Here is a 21,141-nt window from a genome sequence, read left to right on the forward strand (position 1 = left end):
TGCAGAATACTCTTGGCAGGCAGGGAAGCAGGGGCTGCCACCAGCACTGCTGGGGGAAGGCGGCCCCTGTGGATTCCAGGCTGAATTGGCACAGCAGCCTCTGCTTGCAAAACTCTCTGGTTTTCATGAGGAAATGCTTGCAAATAGGCACATATTGCTGAGCTTTGCATATGTTCTCTTCTGAACTGTGTTGGTAGCAGGACAGACTTGTGTTTCATGGCAGAGAGATGGACTTGTGCTGTATTAAGTAACTTATTTTTGCTGGGGTCTGCTGTAAGTAGGCTGAGATTCACTTGGCAATGGCCATCTCCCAGACCCAGCTCTGGCCAGTGTTATGATTCAGGACAGATCATCTATGGGCCATGCCAGGGCAGCTGCTCTTCCCATGGGCAGTGATGGTTACAGAGATGTTTTAATTAAGCATGTGGTTGTGCTACAGCTGCCTGGGGTGACCCACACATTCCTATCCCCCGGCATTTCTTGTGCCAGCACCAGGGACCTGAGCCAGCTGAAAACCTCTGGTGAGGGAGATTGGTAGATACATAGATTTAAAACTGACTTTGTCTCAGTCTGGATCGATTCCTTGATCTTGTAGGTGGCAGTGATGTCAATGGGAAAGAACTTGGGAAAGGTGGCAATACGCATTTTGGCAGAGAGCAGTGTGAAAAGTGGAGTTCTGTGACAAGGTGTTGGGGATTTGAAGAAGGAGGGAGCAGTGTTTGGTGATGGTCTGGGCTGGGTCTGGGGACTGCTTGTGGCTGCCCTGGGTGCGGTGTTGGGGTTGGAAGTCCACACTCTGTTGCACTTGAAGGAGGATCACCTACCTGCCTGCAGGTGTTGTGGAAGGATTGTCTAGGCAATTTTGCTTTCTCTTGTGGGAAGTGCACTTGAGTGTGTTCTCTCTGCAGCTTGCTGTTCCCTCCTACTGCTCTGTCTGAAGGGAAACCACACCAGCAGTGGTTTTGTCACAGTTGTCACTGAATTGGTTTGCAGAAATTCACCTTCAAAGGATTCAGAGGAAGGAAATCTCGTGTCCTACCCTCCTGATGTGTAGTTTAGGGTTAAGGAAGGGCACAGAGAACAGTGACACATCTCGATGCCTGTTTAAATCTACCTGACATTTGTTGGTAGGACAAGACTTCATGATCTGGAGATGCCCATGGGCTTTCTTCACCCATTGCTTTTGGGTCCCAGAGGAACTGGTTGCTGTTTGTACCCGATTGTACTGTCAGGAAAAAAAAAATGGAACAAGATCTGTGAGCTCCTGCAGGCTGAGCTCTTCATGCAGAGGCAAAGCTGTGGGGCAGCCACAGCACATGTGGCTGCTGGCTTTTTCTCAACCACTGTGTCCTGGGGACAGGGCAGGCTGTGGGAGAGGGGCTTGTTGGGAGGTGCCGATCAGCTTCACTGGAACTGAAAAAAGAACAAGCACTCCTCTATGGAGACATTTCTGTAGTACTTTAAACAACGCAGAAAACATTTTTTTCTCCTTTCTGTGCTTCCTTTTGTAAGTCTATGCAGTTGCAAGAGAGAAGCAATATTCTGATTATATGAAAAAGGATTTGAAATGGAGTATTTTAAAGCTGCTGCTTTTAAGAAAAAGCTGACTTTTGAATCTTTGTTCCTTCATTCACATTTTTTTCTTTTTTGTTAGCCAGTCTCAGGAAATGAGAACATTCTTTTGGCTTTCTGTGCCTGACTCACATCTTATATATATATCTATCTATATATAAAAATACGTTAAAACATCTGGAGATGTTTGTTTCAGAGAGGTACTTGTTTTGTGTTAGAGTGTCTGAACTTTAAGTGTTTATACACAGATGGATGTTTCCAGAATTTCCCATACTTCTCTGGTTACAAGGACATGTATATTGCTCTCAGAAAAGCAAAGGGAAATGTGCTGATAACCTAGGGAATATACAAAAAAGTTAAAGTAAAGCCTTTCAAGAAAGTGAAAATTTGCTTTTTTCTTGCCAAAATTAAACTATCAAAGCTATTGTTTAGCTTGAGTTGCATCCAAATATGTAGTTGTTTAATATTTGCTAAGTATATATTTTTTTAAAAAAGGTGTGAGGAGGAAAATCAGGAAATGTCAGTATCTTTTTCCTTGTTCTTTTTTCCTTAAAAAAAGGGGGGAAGGAAGTATTTAAAAGTTTATTACACCCATCTCTGCTACTAAGTGGGCTGACACTCACTGGGCTCTGGCAGTGCTCTGAGTGCACGGTGGGGTCTCCCTGCCTCCCTCTGTCCTCCCACTGGGGTCACACGGAGATCGTGAGACCGCTCTGAAAGGAAAAACAAAAATCCATTTAGTTTAAACCAAAGGCCAAATATTTAACTTGAGCGGGGGAGGTGGTGGGATTTAGGAGAACGAGTAAAATTTCCACCCTTGGTTGTTTAACATAGCTGCACTGAGAATGGTGGGAAGCTGGGGATGGTGGGTGCTGGTGGTGTCCTATGCAAGGATGGCAGTGGGGTGTGAGGATTCCCCTAAGGGGCTCCATCTGCCATGACCACATAATCTCCAGGTGTTCACAGCAGCTTCTCCTCCCACAGCTTCCACTGAAATGCCCTTGAGTTTATGGCTTGGATACAAAACTGCTCAGTGATCAAATATTTTGATTGCATCCTGGCCTTCCTGTTAGTTTCTTTGATCTTGTCTCATTAGAGGATTATATCGGACTTTCAAAAGTCTTGTTTGTTGAAATAGTTGTATAAATATGATCCTCAGAGTTAGTGTTATTTAAGAAAGTACTTATCTCCCAGAAAAAAATCTACCTCCTTTTTCCTCTTCAGTGGACTCATTTGCTATTGTGTGTCAAAGTGTGATTTCTGTAATCATATCTGAGAATAGCAATTTATTGTTAAGTGTTTGAAATAATTCAAAGGCCAGTGGGTCTTATTCTTTTGGCTGATTCCCTGCTCATTCAAACATTGAAGAATTGTTTCAGGTTCACAAAAAAATAATTAAAAAAAAAAAAAAAACAAGAAACTCACAGAGGTTCAGAGGTTGGACAGTCTGGGGTGGGGTCGAACTAAAGGGCTCACAGCCCTGGGATGAATCCCCGTGTCAAATTTTCTCACAGTTAAAATTTCTCTCTTTTCAAAGTGAAAAGGCTTCCTTCTCCATGGGCATCCTGGTCAAGGGATGTCCTTTCTGAAATGGCTTCGTACAGCCTCACTTAATGCCGTGCTGGAAGCTGAATGTCTTCAGGCACTGGCACAGGGCTGTCTGGTCACTATGTGGGGTTTAGCTTTGGGTGGTGGAGAGATGAGTTGTGCCATAGCTTTACAGTGAGATGAAGTGAGGGAGGAGGGCTGGAATATTGCTGGTGGCTACACATGGTGTAAGCCTGAAGGTCAAAATTTCCAAACTTTGTCTAAGGCTGAAAGCCACATTTTCCTTGTTGTCACATACAGGATAGGAATTATCAAACTTCACTCCAGCAGGACCTGGAGAGGATCTGAGAATTTTCAAGGGTGGTGGTGTGTTCCATGTGTCAGGATTCTCAAGGAGAGGTGGGATTCTCCTTGGTGTCAGCTCACACCCAAAGCAAATCTCACCCTGCAGCTGCTGCTGTTCAGACACATCCGATCGAGGTGAACATGTCCCTGCCCAAGGCAGACCTGCCTTCCAAACCAGTCTCTTATCCCCCCCACAACTTGCATTAAAATCTGCTGCTGGACCAGGCCTTCATTTTGAAAAATACAGGGCAAATGAAGCACTGTTTCCAGTGTCATGTGTTAATGAGGCTGCTGCATTTTGATGTGAGTGAAGCTCTCTGTGCTTGTGATTGCTGATGCACTGCAAGGGGGAAATAAGTTGGACTTCTTGTGTCAAATTGCATCTGAGTCACAAATGTAAAAATCAATATTTTTATCATTACCATGCAGAGGTGGGCAAACAGTACAGTTAAGAGGATCCTTGACATCACCCTTGGGAGAATTACTAGCGGATGATAAAATGGCAGAGGATCCAGGAACAGTAATACTGCATTACTGCTCAGGTTTCATGAGAAATCTTTCTGCTCACCTTGGGCTATTTATTAATTTATGAATAGCTTTGTCAACTTGTACTTGAAAGAGACATTGAAGAAGTTTAATGTCATTGTGTGATACTGGTGTCTTTTCAGGGCAGTTTCAGGCAGGACAGATTCCCAAGGAAGGCAGGATTACATAATGAGTATTTTGTACCATCTGAGGTGAAAGTGGTTTAATGATTTTTACCTGATTGATTTTGGTAATATTTAGCTATGTACTGGCTTGATTTCAATAATGAATTTTCTTTAAAGTCCAATAGCACACAGCTAAAAGCATGCAGCAGTGTTACTTCCATGCATGCACAAAAACAAGCACAAGAGTTCACTGATGGGATGGGGCGGATACTGGGATCTCAGTCACTGTGTGCCCAGCAGAGCAGCTGTAGCCATCACAGCCATCACTAGGGTGGCTGAGGTGGTGGTAATGTGGCCTGGGAGGTTTTTTGTGGGAAGAAGGGCTCTGCTCTCCCAGAGGAGGAACTGCACCACTGAAAGCTGTCTTCTGGTGTCCAGCCTGTGTAGGCATGAAGGGTCTTGATGGTACAAATGTCCAGCAGAGGATTTTTCTCTTATATATTGAGTAATGTTTCTTCCTTGGTTTGCATTGCCAGGTATTTGCTGGCTATCCCTACCACAATAGGAGGGGAATATAGTGAAAAGCTGCTGAGTTCTGATTTTTTAACCTATCATTAATCCTTTGTCATGAAAGCAAATGCAAAATGAGCAGAGCCTTAGTTCCAAGACAAATGGTTTTTCAAACTTGGAAAGAATAACAGATCAGCTCTGTGTTCATGGTTTAAATGGTGATGTTCTTGAAGCTGGTCATGGAGATGCAAGGAAGACAGGGTCTACCTGAATTAATTGTGAAGAAATCCATCATTCAAGAAATGCTTTTCTTTATACCACAGAGGTCTTGTGGTATCAAGTTCATGTGGACTTAAAGTTTAATAAGGCAGAAGCATTGGTGCTGTCAGTATCCAATATTTCATGTTTTGGTGCTGAATTGGTGGTCAGGTGGAAGTGTTGAGAGGGCATTAACAGATTTGCATTAACTGAAAACTTTTTCCTATGCTTTTTTTCTTATGATATTAAGAGAAGTCAGGGAGGACAAGGATATCATATTTGTTTCAAGTATTCTTATCCTAAAGTGAACATTAAAAATGTTTTAAAAGGAGATACTTGCTTTTCAGAAATTGATAGACAGTGAAATGTATCTAAGTAAAAATAATCAAATTAATTTATTTAGTTTGAAGACACTATAGTCCTCATGCTCATGCAGAGCCCTTAAGTTAAATTCCTGAATTCACTCAGGTCAAGTTATGACTTTAAATTTTAATTTCATTGAAGCCAAGAACTCAAGTGCAGAACACATGTCCTCAGTTAGCAGGACCTGGGTTCACCCTCACAGTTTGTGGCTTATGTGAGGATTGAGTGCATGTGTGTTCTGTATTCTCTTTATAAGCTTTTTTGTAACATACATCCATCTGGCACATAAAATATTTAAACCAACCACACAGGTAAAAAGAGTAGCAGAAGAAAGTACAGTTTTTTGGTTTTTTTTTGAAGTGATTCTGCCATTAATTTTTCCTTAACTCTGTTCATTGTTTACAAGCAGGTGTTGCAGTAGGTTGTTGTTTTCAAATTACTATTAGCAGTGGCCTGGTCAGGCATGTAAACAAACAAGGGGTGCCTCTTCTGAAGTCTTTCTTCCAAGGCAAGAAATGCACCATCAGGAATTAAAATTTAAAACCTCAGCAGATGATGGTGTGGCACCAAAAGCACGATGGCAAGGGGTGCTTTGATGCCTGTCACCTCCACCAATGGTCTTTTGACATTTTTGTCCTGGCTGCTGGGAATTTGCACCTGCCCCTCGTTAGGATGATGTGTACTGGAGCTGATGGTGTGGCATGGCTCAGCTCAGCTGGGGGAGGAGTCCCAAATGGTTGCACAGTGGGTGGTAGAGGTTACAGACCTTCCTGCCATGTCCATCCTCATGGGGTTCCTGCGCCAACATGCTAAGTTTGCTCCACATAAGTAACAAAGGAGTTGAGGAAAGCAAGTAGCAGCATCAGGAAGCATCCAAACACAAGGCAGTAGTTGGCAGCCTGTGCAGTAACATAGTTGTGGGAGCCTTCCTGATCACCTCACCAGGTGGTAATTCTGCCTCTCCTATCTTTTCGCAGCACCAGAAGAGTTTTTTTCCTTATGTATCTTATCAATTTTTTATTACCTTATACCTTATATTATCTTATATTTTTATTACCTTATACCTTCATGCTGTGATGTTTGATTTCCTAATAGCTCAGGTGTATCCTGTTTCTTTGCTTCTGTAAATAACACATTTTCTCTGCTAAAAAATGTGTGCTTTTAGAGAGGACACACATCTTCAGTGCTTCATCAACCTGCACTGCAGCAGTGGCTTTCTCTTGATCACAGAGGCATGCTGCTGTGCTGTGAACCAGCACTCATAACTTGTGTGCAGGGGGAGAAGAGAGGAAACTGCTGAAGTCAGGGATTGTTGTCTTATTCAGTGGTTATGAAGAGCCAAACTGAGCTCAGTTCTAGCTAACTGGCCAGGGTGCTGCAGCTTGCTTCACTAGAGCTCTCTGCATAGTTACTGCCTGCATGACTCCTTACAATCCAGTTCCTTTCAAATCTGCAGGGGTCTGTTATTAACTTCAATAGAAATAGATTAATGAAGCTTTGTGACAATTCCTCAAGACTGTATGCATATAAATGGAGAGTTCTACACCAGTTTGATTACTTTCAGCACATTGTTAGTGATGAAGAACTGACTGTATGTGTGACCTCTCACTGTTTAATGTTTCTGATAACGTGCAAATTCTAGAGGTTAGAGTGTTAAACTAATACAGTTAAGACAGCAAGTCCTAACCAATTTTCCTCAAAGCCAATTGAAATTCCACTGCCCTATTTATTGGAGCTTGATTTGGTCTTAAGGGTCCATAAGTGGAACATCACTGGCCAAATAAGACAAAATACCTGCTAATACTTGGAAACTGGTTCTGTCAGCTTTGAAACCTTGCTGCTTTGTCTGAGGTATAGGGACAAAACCATCACTGTTCTGAATTTGCTCTGTATGGATGGTGCAGTAAGGTCAGCCTTGTAAGAGGAGGATATTTTCCTAATCTCTGATTTCTCATATTTAAGGAAGAGCAGATGGTTATTACACAGATGGGCCCAACATCTTATGTGACACCACCATGCCTGGCCAGTGTCACATCCTTGTGCCTATAGATAAATGTCTTCAGCTGAAGTTGTCATACACTGGATTTGATACTTATTTTGTATACTTTATACTTGTTTTTATAAATACTAACTAAGACTGTTTCAGCTTTTTTTAATACAAATTACCTGAATTTAATTTAAAAATTATCATTGTAACATATATATATATATAAAACTATGTAGTTTTACTTACAGCATTTTTCAACAGATCTCTGTGATGCTTTTTTTTTTTTGCTGCAGTTGTGTTTGCATGGTTTGGCAACTAGCCATGCAAATGTAAATGTGTGAAAGAAAACAAAAATTGGAAAAGCAGAGTGAGCCACTGTCACCACAGGTCTGCTTGTTCATAAGGTCAGAGCCCAGATGAGTTTGGTTTCAGTCTTATGCAGTGGAGTGTTACGAAGTTGTGTATTAACCCAGTGTACTGCTAACTGGTATCATTTAATTTACATTTTTAGCCCAGCAGTCTCTTGGTAGTGGCCTGCATGTTCTTTGGTGCAAACAAAGTAGTTATGGATGGGGAAGCAAGGAGGAGGTTCCTGTTCACTGGGGCTTTTGTGAGTCCTCAGTCACACCCCTCTGAGGTGTGAATTTTACAGCAAGTGAGTTGTGTTCCTGAAAGGGAGCTGAGCTCTGGGTTGGCAGTGGAGTTACTGCTGCAAGTGGGTAGGGGTTGGAATGGGGTTGGTGTCCATGGAACTGTGGACTGTGGGGCTCCTGGTGACCTGTCTAAGAGCCAGGCTCTGCCTCTGGCAGAGGTGAGATCAGGGGATCTCCTGGTCCACTCCCATGGTGTGGTGGTGTTCTGCACTAGTTAAATTTTGACAAAGTGAGAACACCCATTCAATAAAGAGGGAGCAGGGGAGAAGTGCTGTGCCTTGTAACAGTGGTTAGTGAATGATACACATGAATAAAAGAGCAGCAGGGAAGTTGACATTTATACATCAGCTTGGTCAGGAGGATTTTAATAACTTATGATGCGTCTCACAAGCTGTGGGGCTTTGAATCACCTGTGGGCAGGCAGTTCAGTACTGAAGAGGTTAAAAAAGGAAGATGAATATAAGACACTATTTAAGTCACTGTGGTTTCTAAGGTGGTTTTTAAGAATTTATACTGCTTGCTTAATGTCTCTTGCCTTAGTTGGCATTGTGCAAGTATTTTTCAGTGACATTAAGAACAGCACTTTGGGGTCTAATGGTAAAAATAGTATTTCTGTTAATTTGGTATCATCCCCCTCTTCTCTATGAACTAGATTTGATTTTGGACAACTGTAATGATTTATCCATTAAGTTGCTGAAATAATAGTCTCTGTGAGTTCTGTGAGTATTGGTGGGGGTTTTTTTTTGGTTTTTTTTTTTTTTTTTTTTTTTTTTTTTTTTTTTTTTTTTTTTTTTTGCATTTCTAATTAATTTATGCTAGTGATTTCTGCTGAGTCCTGAGTACCTGGTTGGGCTGCTCAGAGCTATCTTTTATTATCTTCTTTATAAACACTTGTGGAAAAGCCAATTTCTGAAAAGGATAGTTGCAAGGCAATGTTAGTTAAAGTAGATTTGCTGCCCTTGTAGTATCAAGTAAATGTAATATTAAACAGATGATTGGACTACTTTTGCTTTCACACTGCAGCATTCCCATTGCAGCATTCCAAAAGTCAGGGGGGCGGGAGAGGGAGTGATTGCTAAAATCTGCTGCAATGGGATTTTTAGAAGGGGCTAGAATTTTTAGATCTCTTTCATTCCATTTAACAGTACTGGCAGATTTCATTTGGGCTATAAAGAACTCTGGTTCCTATCCCACTTTCTGAAAGATAAAAATGTTGGTAGATTTCAGGGGCTCACTGGTAAGGTGAAGTGCAGGTTAGGGTTGGGCTTACATTTATGTATGATGCCACTTGGTGGGACAGACATGCTCAGACACAGGCACAAATGATGTCTGTGTTTAATTGGGCAGAGCACACAGCACAGAATTTATGCCAGCTGTTGGAAGAGTAAAGGTAATTTCATGGTGGTACATTTTATAGCAGGACAGGTTACCTGCCACAATTGTTCTTTAAAACATCTGGTCAGGGTAAGAAAGTTTCTGTGGACTGGTACTCAGCATCATCCTGCTGCAGTATGTTTGAATCTACCCAAGAAGCTGTGAAAGAGGCTATCTGTAAACTGTGTCTCTGAACTGTGATTTTAAGGAGATGGCAACTTGCTGAAGGTCAGAGAACAAGCCAGGAATGGTGCACAGATTTTGTTGTTGCTGTTGTTTGTTTGGGAAAAAGAAAGCTTAAAAACAAACACACACAACCAGCAAACAAAACAAAGGAAGCCTTTGCTTTCCCAAACGTTTTGCTCTTAAGAGCATCAGCAATGAGGTACTCTTGAACTATCATTCCATCTCCTACCTTATGAGGGAAAACCAGCCCCTTTTGTTCCTTAGTGGTATCTGGTTTATGAATCTTTTGTTTTTATACTCTCACTTCCAGGTTGATTGGATTGATTGTTCTGTGTTTGGGAAGATTCCTTTGAGCAGTCAAAGCATACATTAACGATTGGCTTGAAGATAAAGCAGCCTCTTCCCTGGGTAGAGGCTGCTGCTCTGAGCCCAAAAGCAGGGTGTTGTCCCCCAGCTCCTGTCTGGAAGGTGATGGCAGCATAGCACAGTCCCCTCAGTAACATCCATCCCTCCCTCTGGGTAGGTATGGGCCATTGGCAGGGCTGGCCTGTCTTAATTCCTTAAAATTTAATAAAACCATGCATTTCTATTGTACTTGATCCACATACAAATAACATATTTATTAAGATTTCCCTGGCTAAAAGGAATTCAGTGGGAAATCCTGTGGCTGTTCTGACAACAAGAAAATTTTATCTTCATTTCTCTGTCTTCTCTTTTGCCTCTTCCACTATATAGTTGCTGTTTTATGGTTCCTGGCAGTGGTGATTAAAACAGAGGGCTGATTTAATTTTTAATTTTATTTTTAATAGCTTTTGACATTTATATGCTGAAAATCATAGACATGGGAAAAACAGAATTTAAAGGAATTTTGGGATTTTGGGCCACTTTGAGCTTTTTTTTTTTTTTTTTTTTTTTTTTTTAGAAAATCCAACTTAATTTCAAGTCTTAGGTACAGAATAGTTCAGGATTATTTAAATCTGGGTAATTAAAAAGCTGGTTTTTTGTAATGAACCCAGGAAGAGAAGGCTGGGTTACAAGTCCTATTTTGGGAACCACTGAGCATCTTAAGCTGTTCTCATTCATGTCAGCAGAAGTTCAGAAACATTTCTCCAACCATTTTTTTGAAGGTGCTCCTGAGTCTCACTTTCATTTCACATATTTTATTTCATATAATACTGGTGTATGTCATCTTCTCTGGCTTTATTACTGTCTTGAATTCATTTACTGGAATTCCTGTGCTTTCTTTTAAGCATCTGCTCTTAACCACTAATAAATCTGGAACATATTCAGACTTGGTGGGATGTTGGACTTTACAGGATGAAACTTCATTGTTTCCCTTTATGGGCTGCGGCTTCCAGAGTACCAATTATGGTAATTGCCTTCCCCTCCCTCCCACTGTCCGTCATCTGAAGTCCTCTCTTACTGCATCAGCTTTTTCTACCCAAACTGTCTCTGCCTTTGCTGCCTTTGCTGCCTTTGTCTTTGCTTCCTGCTGTGGGAAGAAGATTCCCTGCAAATCCCATCTGAACTGCTTCAACTGCAATGACTGCAAGAAGTTTTAAGTAACTTGAAATGGCACAGAAGAACAGCCAGAGGCCCAGCCTGAAAGATAAGATTTGAAATTAGAGTACATGCCTGACATCACATATTTTACTGAATTCTTGTCTTCACCCTTTTTTTGTTGTTGTTGTTGTTTGTTTGCTCTTTTTGTTTCATTTTAAGTAGCATGGGTAGTGTCTTTTCACATTTCTGTAACTGCCCCCCCTTATTTTAAAGCTCAAAAATTAGTAATAAACGTGTCCCATAAATCACAGAATCATGGAATTCTTAAGGTTGGAAGGGATCTCAGGAGATCATTTTGTCCAACCCCCCTACAAAGGCAGTGACACAGGAATGTGTCCAGATAGGTTTTGAATGTCTCCTGAGAGGGAGACAACCTCCTTGAGCAGCCTGTTCCCATGCTCTGCCACCCTCAATGTAAAGAGGTTATTCCTCATGTCGAGGTGGAAATTCTTGTGGTTTAAATCTCTAGTTGTTGCAGACACCAGCATTAATTAATGGGTTTCTTTGGCCCCAGTCTGGCCCACTGTCTCTTCCTGGGTTGCATGTTCACAGTCCTGGGGGAACTAAAAATGACAGAAAACTTCTGCTTTGTTCCTGATTATCTCTGCTCACATTTCACAGCACGGCAGGGATGGGATGGTCTCTGGGGTGAGGCAGAGAGCAGGGCACATGTGAGATACTCTGGGGATGTGAGGAGCTGGACTCCTATGGCCGAGCTCTGGGCTGCTGAGTGTGGTTGTCTTGGGCTGGTTTTTATTTTTTTTTTTAAATTAAAACTTCCTCTGCATTTCCCGCCCCCCCCCCGCCCCCCCCCCGAATCTGAAAGAACGTAAATTGTTTTTCCATATGTGCATTCAGATGAAAATGCTTTTCTTCCTCTTTTTCTTTCTGTGAAAAGAACTATTGGATTTTTTGGAGTAATATTCAAAGACTTTTTTCCCCTCAGGCTTATTCTTTATTTTGGACTGAGGCCTCATTTTTCAGAAGCAGATCAGAGCTACCAAAAAAGGAGTCTGATAGACAAGCAAACTTCTTAAAATTTAATTTGATACTTTCTTAATGCATCAACATTAGTAATTGTATATTACTGGTGTTACCATGATCTAAAAATGGTAGTAAAATAAAGATGGTTTAAGCTGGCATTTTTTTGCTGTTCTGAATGAATTCTGTTATGGGCTGTGTTCAAAATAGCTGGGTATCCTTGCAGATCTGTATTACTTAGAAAGCAGGAAAGTCAATTTTGCAAGTAACTTCTTTCTTTTCAAATATCTAGTACACAGAATTCACTACTTTTTGTCAGACACAGCGTCTGGGGATTTTCATTTCTTCTGCTAAATCTTATGCTCAAATTAGGATGGTGAGGGTTACTCTGAAAGATATGCATCAGGCTTTTTCGAGCTGTATGGCAGCACTATTTTCAAATAATTTCATAAGTTTTGAGGGCCTGTGGAAGTTCCAGGTTAAAGCAATGTCTGTCTAGTACTTATATTTTCCTTGTCTATTGCTATCATTGATATAAGCGTGTAACTTGCCATAAGGGAATTAATTAAGGAAAAAAATAAGCATATAATTGTAATACTAGTTCTGTTACTGCTCTTGTTCTTCTAAGCTTGCCATATTTTCCACACAAATAAAAATGACCTGTACCTTACCCCCCCAAATTTATGTTGTTGATCTTTTTACTTATTTATATGCTGAGTATTTGAAGTACTTCATTACTTGATGACTTGCTATTTTTATAGCAGTTAGAAGTAAATAGAAATTGAAATGAGAATGCTCATTGTCAGAGGAAGCACAAATGATGTGCCAAAAACCCACTGCAGGTTAGTACTGACTTCAGACCTCTGGTTTTTTTTCTGGTTGTTAAGGGTAACCCATGATAGTAATTATTTACCTGAACCTGATTGTTTGTATGCTTAACAAATATGTGACCCATATTTAGGTTGCCTTTAGAATCTCTGTGAATGCTCCTTTTTTGCATTCTTTCAGGAAGGGTGTATGTCCACAGAAACTTAAAAAATTACTTTTAAGGGAAAAGAAATTCTTGAGAATGGCACACAGTCTTGCTTTCAAGAAGCCTTGTGCTGTTTTTCTTTTGGTTATGTTTCCTTTTGTTTCTTTTTCTTTCCTGAAACTGATGCTACCTGAAAGTTGCCCTGGAGTATTTGATGGTGGTACTGGCAGAAGAGCCTGTGTAATGGGCCAATACCAGTGAGCAGATGACAGTTGCTGTAACCAGCTCTTCAACCCCTGCCATCTCCTTGTGTGGTGTTAGAACTGTATGCACATAATTTATAAACAAATAAAGGTACCTGTACTGGGGATACGAGCTTAAAATTTTTTTTCTGATGGAAATACACAATCAAAATAATTTGGAGACCATAGCTCTAGCAGACAGAAAATAAGTTTTCTTTTTTCCCCTTATTTGCCACCAGATTATGGATAGTCCTGCTAAATTCAGCCCTCTGCAAATACAGCCTCCTCCCAGCTTTCAGACACTGTGTAATGAGATGAATCCCCCACGTAATTTGGCTGAATATACCACCAAAGAGAAGACATAAATGAAGGGGTCTGGCTGAAAGAGAAGCCTGTTTGCAGCCTGCCTCACCAGTGCAGTTAATTGAAATGCATCCACATGATCCTTTCCCTTTGATTTGAATGGGAGCTGGCTGGTTTCCCAGTGCAGGCAAAAGAGCTGTTTTCTTCTCCTAAAGTGAAATGCCTATTTCTGATGCCCCATTTACCAAGGACGGTTAAGTGAAGTGAAGGGGAAGGAGCACAGCCAGCCAGTGGGGTGACTGAGGCTGAGGGGTAGCAAGTGTGGTTCCATAATTGTCAGGGCTGGCAGGGTGCAGCAGATGTGGAGATGAGGCGATTAGAGCGGTGTTCCCACTGATCCACCCCACTGTGCCTCCGGGCCTGGATTCCTTCCGTACTGCCGCTCCTCTTCTCTTAGAGAAATGCTTCCCTGCCCTCTCCAAAAATGAAAGCGTAGGAGCCTGCCAAGGTGCTTTAGAGAATGGCCTCTGGTGGGCTGCAGGAGCATGATCTTGTTCCCTATTACAGTTGAACGATCAGGTGAATCTTCAGTGTCACCCTGTGTGGAGTGATGAACGTGAATTCACCCTAATGGTCACCACAGGAGCACCCAAGTTGGCCACTGGTGCAAGAGAAGTGATCCCCCTCTTCAGACAGCCTAGTGTAAAAACCCAGGAAAAGAAGTGGGACAGACAGACAGATGGACATCTCCTGTCTAGCTGTGTCCCCAGACACCGCTTTCCTATTTGGCTCTTAAATGCCAGAGACCCTCAGCCCAGCCAGCAAACAGGCTGCAAATCCAAAGCTGAGGTGTCACTGTGCTACTAGTGAGGGCTTTGCTTAAGAGCCTTGAAATCCTTCCTTTTTGTTCAAGTTAAACTGCTCCATTCATTTTCATGTTTAACTAAGCAGCCTTTCTGCTAGAGTATCTCCAGACTTCATGTGGTCTGAGGGAAGGATGCAAGTCCAGAGCAGGATTTGGTCCCCTGTGCTGCTGTTCCCAAATCTTTGATAGTGGTGTTGCCTCTGTCCTGGCTCCAGAGCTGCCAGCTGCGTTCCACACCACCTCGTCTTACAGGAGTGCCTGAGGACAAATATTGTAAGGACTGTGAGATGCTTAAACACTATAGAGTCAGACCTGTACATAGCAGAGGGAAGTAGCCAGTGGAGGACTGATAGGTAAAGCAGTTAGTCATCTGGGGAATGGCAGACTGCCTTGACACTCCTTTCTTCCTTCCTAAAAAAAGCAAAATCAGGTAAAGCTGCAAGAGGAATACAATTCTGAAATTAACAGAATGTCTAATATTCCACAGGTGGAATTGCAAGCAAAAGAAGTGTTGATGTTAAATTAATTATTTATAATTTATTATTCAGTACTAAGCAGTAGGGTGGTTGAATGTGATTTATAATCAAAGTATTTGTTTCCCCTTTATGATTGGTTTTGTTACAGCAAGCAGAATGGAGTAGTACCTTCTTTATCTTGCAGATAAGACTTCGCTGCTTTGCTGGAAAGTGCCCCTATTTTTCAGGAAAAAAAAAAAAGATGCTGGTGTCAGCTTGGAAGGTTATTGCATAGCTACTGTCACATAAAGCAGAATTAATAGCAAGAGCTTTAAAATATGTACAATATATGCATTGACTTCCTACAAACTGGCATTCTTCACAGTTCCTGGTAGAAGTTACACCAAAGTTGATGTTTGTATGGTCAAAACCAGATGTTTATGGTGAATAATTACAGATAAGTTGTTTTGTTTTTATCTTCTGAATGTTATTTTTTTGCTTCTTACAACAGGGAGCACACACTTGTGCCTCTGTGTTGCTGCACATAATGCTGCACCTTCCTGCTGTGCTGCTGGAAGAGCACCCATATGGAAAGTCCCTGGATAAGCCATTTATGAGGGAAGAGGAGAGTGCTGAGGAAGGAGGGGAGGGTGTGCAGGGACTGGCAATCCCTTTGGGTTACAGAAGGGGAACTGAATATATACAAGGGAGATTTCTGTAGATCCATGACCTCACTGCTCTTGACCTTAAGGGGTGGAGTAGTTCTTGAGGTTTACTGCAGTGATACACAAGACAGACATGCGGACTACGAAGGGCTGTGTGAATAAAAGTACTTCAGGCTATTATGACCTTCAGAAATAAATGTTGCATACATTTCTAGTTGCTTGTAACATTCTTGTGCTTGGAGTAGATGAATTCTTGTACAAGTCTTTACACTGCTCATTTTCTCTGTCTCCCAAAATAGGGTGGGAGAAGGGCAGGAGAGGAGAGCAGCATGGTGGATGAGGTGGGAGGGTGAATGGTGAGCACAGAAGTTGTCAGTGCCACACATATGTGGTAATAATATCTGTTTGTTGAGAAATATGCAAATAGGCCAACCACTATGTAATAAAAAACTTGAAGGCATTTTCATATTGGAACACACATTTCTTCAAACTGGGATCCAGTTAATAAGGCAAAGGAAGTCCAATAATCCGAACACTTATTCATAGGTGGGGTTTTTGAACTGGAGAGCCTGCTGACTCTTTCTGAGTCTATAAAGTACTTTGGAGTCTTTCAAGAGATTGTACTGAGAACACTTGAAATTTTAAAAGGTGACTCACTGTATTCCCCTCCAAACAATTAAGTTGTTTCAGTGAGCTCATCTTCACTGGTCTGGTATGTAATAACTTGTTTTTCCCTCTGCTGATGCCTACATTTATTCCTCCAATAGTGTTCCTAAATGTGCAGTTTCTTAAATGTGAATTTCAAAAGTTCAACTTATGAACTTTTTTTTAGTGCTACAGTTGATCAGTAATCCAGAAGTTCATTGAAGTTTGTTCAATGCTCAGACCAAGTGCTTCTTGGTCTGAGCATTGAACAAACCACACATGAATGAAATCCAGTCTTTGCAGTGTATTTTACCTCAGGTTGGGGCAGGCATTTATGCCCCAACTCTCTCTTCTGCCCTGTGGTCCAGCACTGGCCAGGTGGGCAAGTCCAGACAGACATCACCTTGACTGATCCTTCATCCAGAGATTCCTGAGTTGGCTCTGAGATTCGAGGACAAAGTTAATGTCTGTCAGTGCTGTGGATGCAGAGCTTCCTTTACAAGCCAAGCCACTGCCTGCATTTTGTGAAGGCTGGGGAGCAGGGCAAGCCCTTGCAATGCCCTGGTGAGACAATGCCAAGCACAAGTTACTTGGTATCACTGGGAGGAGAGGTGGAAAGGAGTCATATGTATTCCTGATTCCTGATGGGTGGAACAGTGAGTAGCAGAAGGGAGGTGCGACAGAAGGGAAGCGGGGTGGCCGCAGCCGCCAGCTGGCCCCGGGTTGGTGGCAGCACGCCTGGGAGGGGAGATCCCTGGACCCCTGCCAGCGAGTGTGGGAGGAAAGCAGCTACCGATGGTGTTAGTCAGTGTGACTGCTGAGTGCTGTTCAAAGGGCTGGAGCACTGTAACAAGGACTGACTGGGCGTTATCTCATTTCCTCTTTCAAATAACCCCAGGGAAAAGGGAGAACATTAATGAAACCCTGGAGGTGAATGGAGCCAGATCCAGGCTGAAATGTGTAAAGAATTTCTCACAAGAAATTTGTCTTTTTGGTCCTTCTGTACCATTCCACAGGCATAGCATTTGTAGTTGCAAGTTGTTTATTTTCTCTTGGCTGCCACTCTTCCTGTTTAATCCTTAAAGATAATAATAAACATTAGTAATGGTGAGGAAGAATGCTTTTCGTAACATTAATGTCAAACATAGTGTGATACAATTTCTCTAATATTTTGGCTTAATACTGTGCACATTGTGCCAGCAGTAGTACTGGATGATTCAGAGACTGCTGTTAGGCCTATTAGGGATGCTTTTTCAGAGCTCATGTAAGAGGCCCCAGAAGACATCCAGAAGATTGCCCAGAGTCTTTATATTTGAAAATGGTGACACAAACAGGCTGCTGGAGAACTAAAGCTCAGTCAGCCTAACTTTGAACCCTAGCAAGTCATCAGTGCAACTGACAGTCAATATATTTAGCACTTACTGAATAATACAGCATTAAAAGAGCCACATGGATTTCTAAGACATGTCATTTCAAAGCAGCTCATTTTCCAGGTCTGGCAGATGAGCATGCCTTATAAACAGAAAGGAGGGGATAAATTAGGTGTATCTGCTGATGCTGTCTCACACAAAATTTCATAACCAAACAAGAGAAAGATGCTTTAGAATTCGAGTGATGGTGATTGACTTTGTAGGAGCATAAGCCTTGCAAATTCTCTTCTACAAATCCGCTTGTCTTCTCTTGCCTCTCTTGTTGTGGACCGTTCACATGAGTGCTGCTGATACCTCCTCCTGTTCCTTCATCATGCCCTTTTAAGGCATATTAGTGTGGACTCAGGGCTTGGTTTCAAGAAAGTATATTGCAGTTTGGAAATAAAAGTCTGGGTGAAATTTCTGGAAGGGAAGTGTGCAACTGTATGAAAAGAAGCATTTGGACAAGAACTGATGTTTTGACACAGAGCCACCAACAGGATCCCCCAAACAGAACCTGCCTGATTGCACCTTGCAGGAATTTTCTCTTTCATCACTTGCATTTAGTACTTGATCAGTGACTTGGATGCTGCAGCTGAAAGCTGGCTATGAAGTTTGTGAATGCCATTGACTTGGATAAACCTTTAGGTATACAGGAGATTAATTAAAAATTATCTTGGCAGTCTGAAAAGAGGCTCCACAATCAAGCTGAAATTTCATGAAAATAAATGAAAAGAGTGGTGATCATGAAAGAGAATTCAAATGACCATGGGCTGGGCCATTTGAAGGATTATTTGAAAGCCTTATCATGTTTTATGATGTGCCTGCAGAGAAAAACAGATCTTATTTTGGAAATGCTGTGCATTAAATATAAAGGAAGGTTGACCTAGATTATTTTGAAGAGACTCTGTATTTATTACTGAAAAAGCTTGAGAGCTGTTGTCCTGCCAGAGGATAACAGAGAGGCCTTGTTAAAGCAACAAAGCCCTTGAAGAGGATTGGAAATGTACTGGCTGGTGCATGCTTCTTTACTGAAGCCTAGGAACAGGGTTGTATCCATGAATAGCAAATCCTTTTTGATGGTATTTTAGTACATCTGTAGTCTCTGTAAGTGAAATAGAAGGGATATGATACAATTAAAATTACTTTTTTCTCTGAAGTAATATTCCCTCCTCCAGTGTGGTCTTGTGTCAAAAAGGAGACAGGTACAGTGAAGTCAGAGATCCTGAAATGGGGCTCATGCCCTGATGTACCCTTGAAGACTGTCAGTTTGGACCATGGCTGTGCTGTCCATGCAGCAGAGTGTGTGCATCTCCCTGCACATCAGGATGCAGCTGCAAGGAACCATCCAGTTGTGCTGGGCATTATGTAGCCATCCTGTTTGTCTTGCCCTGTCATGGGCACTGTGGAGGAGGAGGTTGGGCAGAATGGCAGGGATGTTGTCTTACTTCTAACAGCAGTACTCTTATGGAAAGCTCAAGCCTTTCTCCTGTTTTTCATAAGCATTTTAGAGGAAGGGAAGCTTTTGACAGTTCCCAACATCAAATACTTCCTCTGATCAGCTGCTGCAACTCCAGTCCTACAGTGCCAGGTGTGCCACCTGCTCATGACCGGCACTTGAGTCCTTGCAGCCTGCTCCTGCTCCAGTCAGCTCTGCCGCTGGCCCCAGGAGAGGACACTCGGTAGGAAGAGCAGATCTAGTGGTGGAGCTGGTGTTTCCCATCACTTCCTAGTTGAGCAATGTGTTCATCCTAGGGCATTGCTCCAGGCCTGGCTTAGGTGTAGCAGTAACCCTTTTGAAAAAGCTGTCTTTAAATACTGCAGTGAATTCAAGAAAATACAAATGGCTGTCTGTCCTCTCATCGTTTGAGAGCAGGCTGTATTAATTGGTGCCATTTCATATAATCATAGAATTTGGTGGGGGGGAGGGACATTAGAGGCCATCTAGTCCAATGTCCCTGCAAGGGACATCTTCTACTCCATCAGGTTGCTCAGAGCCCCATCCAGTCTGACCTTGAATCTTTCCAGGGTCGAGGCATCTACTAGCTCTATGGGCAGCCTGTTCTGCATTTCACCACCATTGTAGTGAAAAAATGTCTTATTTGAATGGCTGCAATTGTGACTTTTTACCTGAGCTTGAGTCAGTCTGGCTGGGAGGTCTGGCTCTGATGGACATAGATTTGCTGATAGCTTTTGGTGGCCTGGGCTCTGCTTTGAACGGCAGCTGTGATGGCACTGGCAGGAAGGATTGCAAGGAGAACCCCAGGGGCGTTTGGGGCCTTTTTCCCCGTTTTTTTTTTGAGCAGGCTTCGCCTTTCCAGCCTGGCGGTGTGGGTCGGGGAGGGCGCTGCGAGCAGGGCACCCTTCGCGGGCCGGGACCCTTCGCGGAGAGGCCCGGGCGGCTGGGCCCGAGCGCGGCCCTCGGGCTCCGCCTGCCGGTGCGAGCGCGGCCGGGCCCACGGCGCGGGTCCCTGGCGCGGCCCATGGGGAGGGGGCGGCTGCAGCCGGGGGCTCCAGGATCATGAGGAAACATCTCACTTCTGCTGAGCTGGAGGGATACTTCCTGCATCTTCCTCCCTTGTGCTGGATATGGCACCCACTGGTCCTTTGCTCTACAGCAGCTGCATTAACTAACCCACATCCCCAAACCCATCTTCTCCCATTTTGATGGCTGGGAGAGAGCTCTTGAGAGAGGAAGATATGGGCTGCTCCTTGCAGCTGGGGTGAAGGTGAGGGAGGAAGGAGTGTATGGGGAAGGGGAAGGAAGAGCGTTGGAAGGAGGAAAAAGGAACTTGGTGGTGAGCTCCAAGGTCAGTTCAGCCGTCTCTTGTATACACCCTCGGCAAACTGGAACAGCTGAGCATGAGACATATTTCCTTCTGCTTGTTTTGCCCTGGAGATGGTGATTTCAGGGGGTGATGAGGCAGACAGCTGCAGGGTGTGACTGTCTGGCTTCTCTACCAGCTCCTGGCAATGCAGGCACCTCAGAGGTCTTCTTGCAGAGAGAGGGTGGCTCTTGTGGCCTGGAGCAGAGAGGACACTGACTTGTCCAGAAGCTGCAGTATTGAGCATCCTGGAGCAGCTCTGGGGATTTGTCTACCTGTGTTCTGCAGTTCTAGTTCCTGTTGGCCTGCTAGAGGAGCAAAGAAAAATACTCAGAATTTGTGGAAATGTGGATATGAACCAGTGGTTCCCTTCCCTACTTAACTTTTGCTTGTAGACTGACTTTTTGGTCTAATTCTATGCTTAGTGCAGGTCCAGCCCCCTCTCTGTTACTCAGGAGCTTCGTGATCACTGCAGAGCCACATCTGCTGACCTCTTTTGCAGGAAGCCCTGGTGCCAGAAGCAGCTGATGGGCTTGGCTGAACCGTGTGACTTCGTCTGGAGCTGTTTGTGTGACTCTGCCCTGCACTTCCCATCAGGCCTGATCTGGGCAACCACAGACTGCAATGATCTGTCAGTGCCTGTGAGCATAGTCTCTCTGGGGCTGGTCTTGTTCTGCTCTCATTGGTGTTTATTTTGTTCACAAGTTTTCTTTTAGCACAGCTTTTCTGGAGAGCAAGTTGGTGATAAAAGAGAGCCAAATACTGTGAT

At 43.0% G+C, this 21,141-nt stretch overlaps 1 protein-coding gene across 4 annotated transcripts in view; it reads left to right on the forward strand.

Moving 5' to 3' along the window:
• Positions 1-21,141, forward strand: part of LIMS1 (LIM zinc finger domain containing 1) — a 68,245-nt gene that overhangs the window by 5,020 nt on the left and 42,084 nt on the right. Inside the window, exon 2 of one of the 4 annotated variants that reach the window (XM_050981193.1) lies at positions 20,875-21,013. The exons of the other annotated variants lie outside the window; for them this stretch is intronic. Within the exon in view, the coding sequence (XP_050837150.1) occupies positions 20,997-21,013 (17 nt within the window). The 5' untranslated portion in view covers positions 20,875-20,996. The remainder of the gene's footprint in view (positions 1-20,874; positions 21,014-21,141) is intronic. 4 annotated transcript variants of the gene reach the window in all.

This window comes from Serinus canaria, chromosome 1 (genome assembly GCF_022539315.1).
Source record: "Serinus canaria isolate serCan28SL12 chromosome 1, serCan2020, whole genome shotgun sequence".
In the NCBI taxonomy this organism is placed as follows: domain Eukaryota; kingdom Metazoa; phylum Chordata; class Aves; order Passeriformes; family Fringillidae; genus Serinus; species Serinus canaria.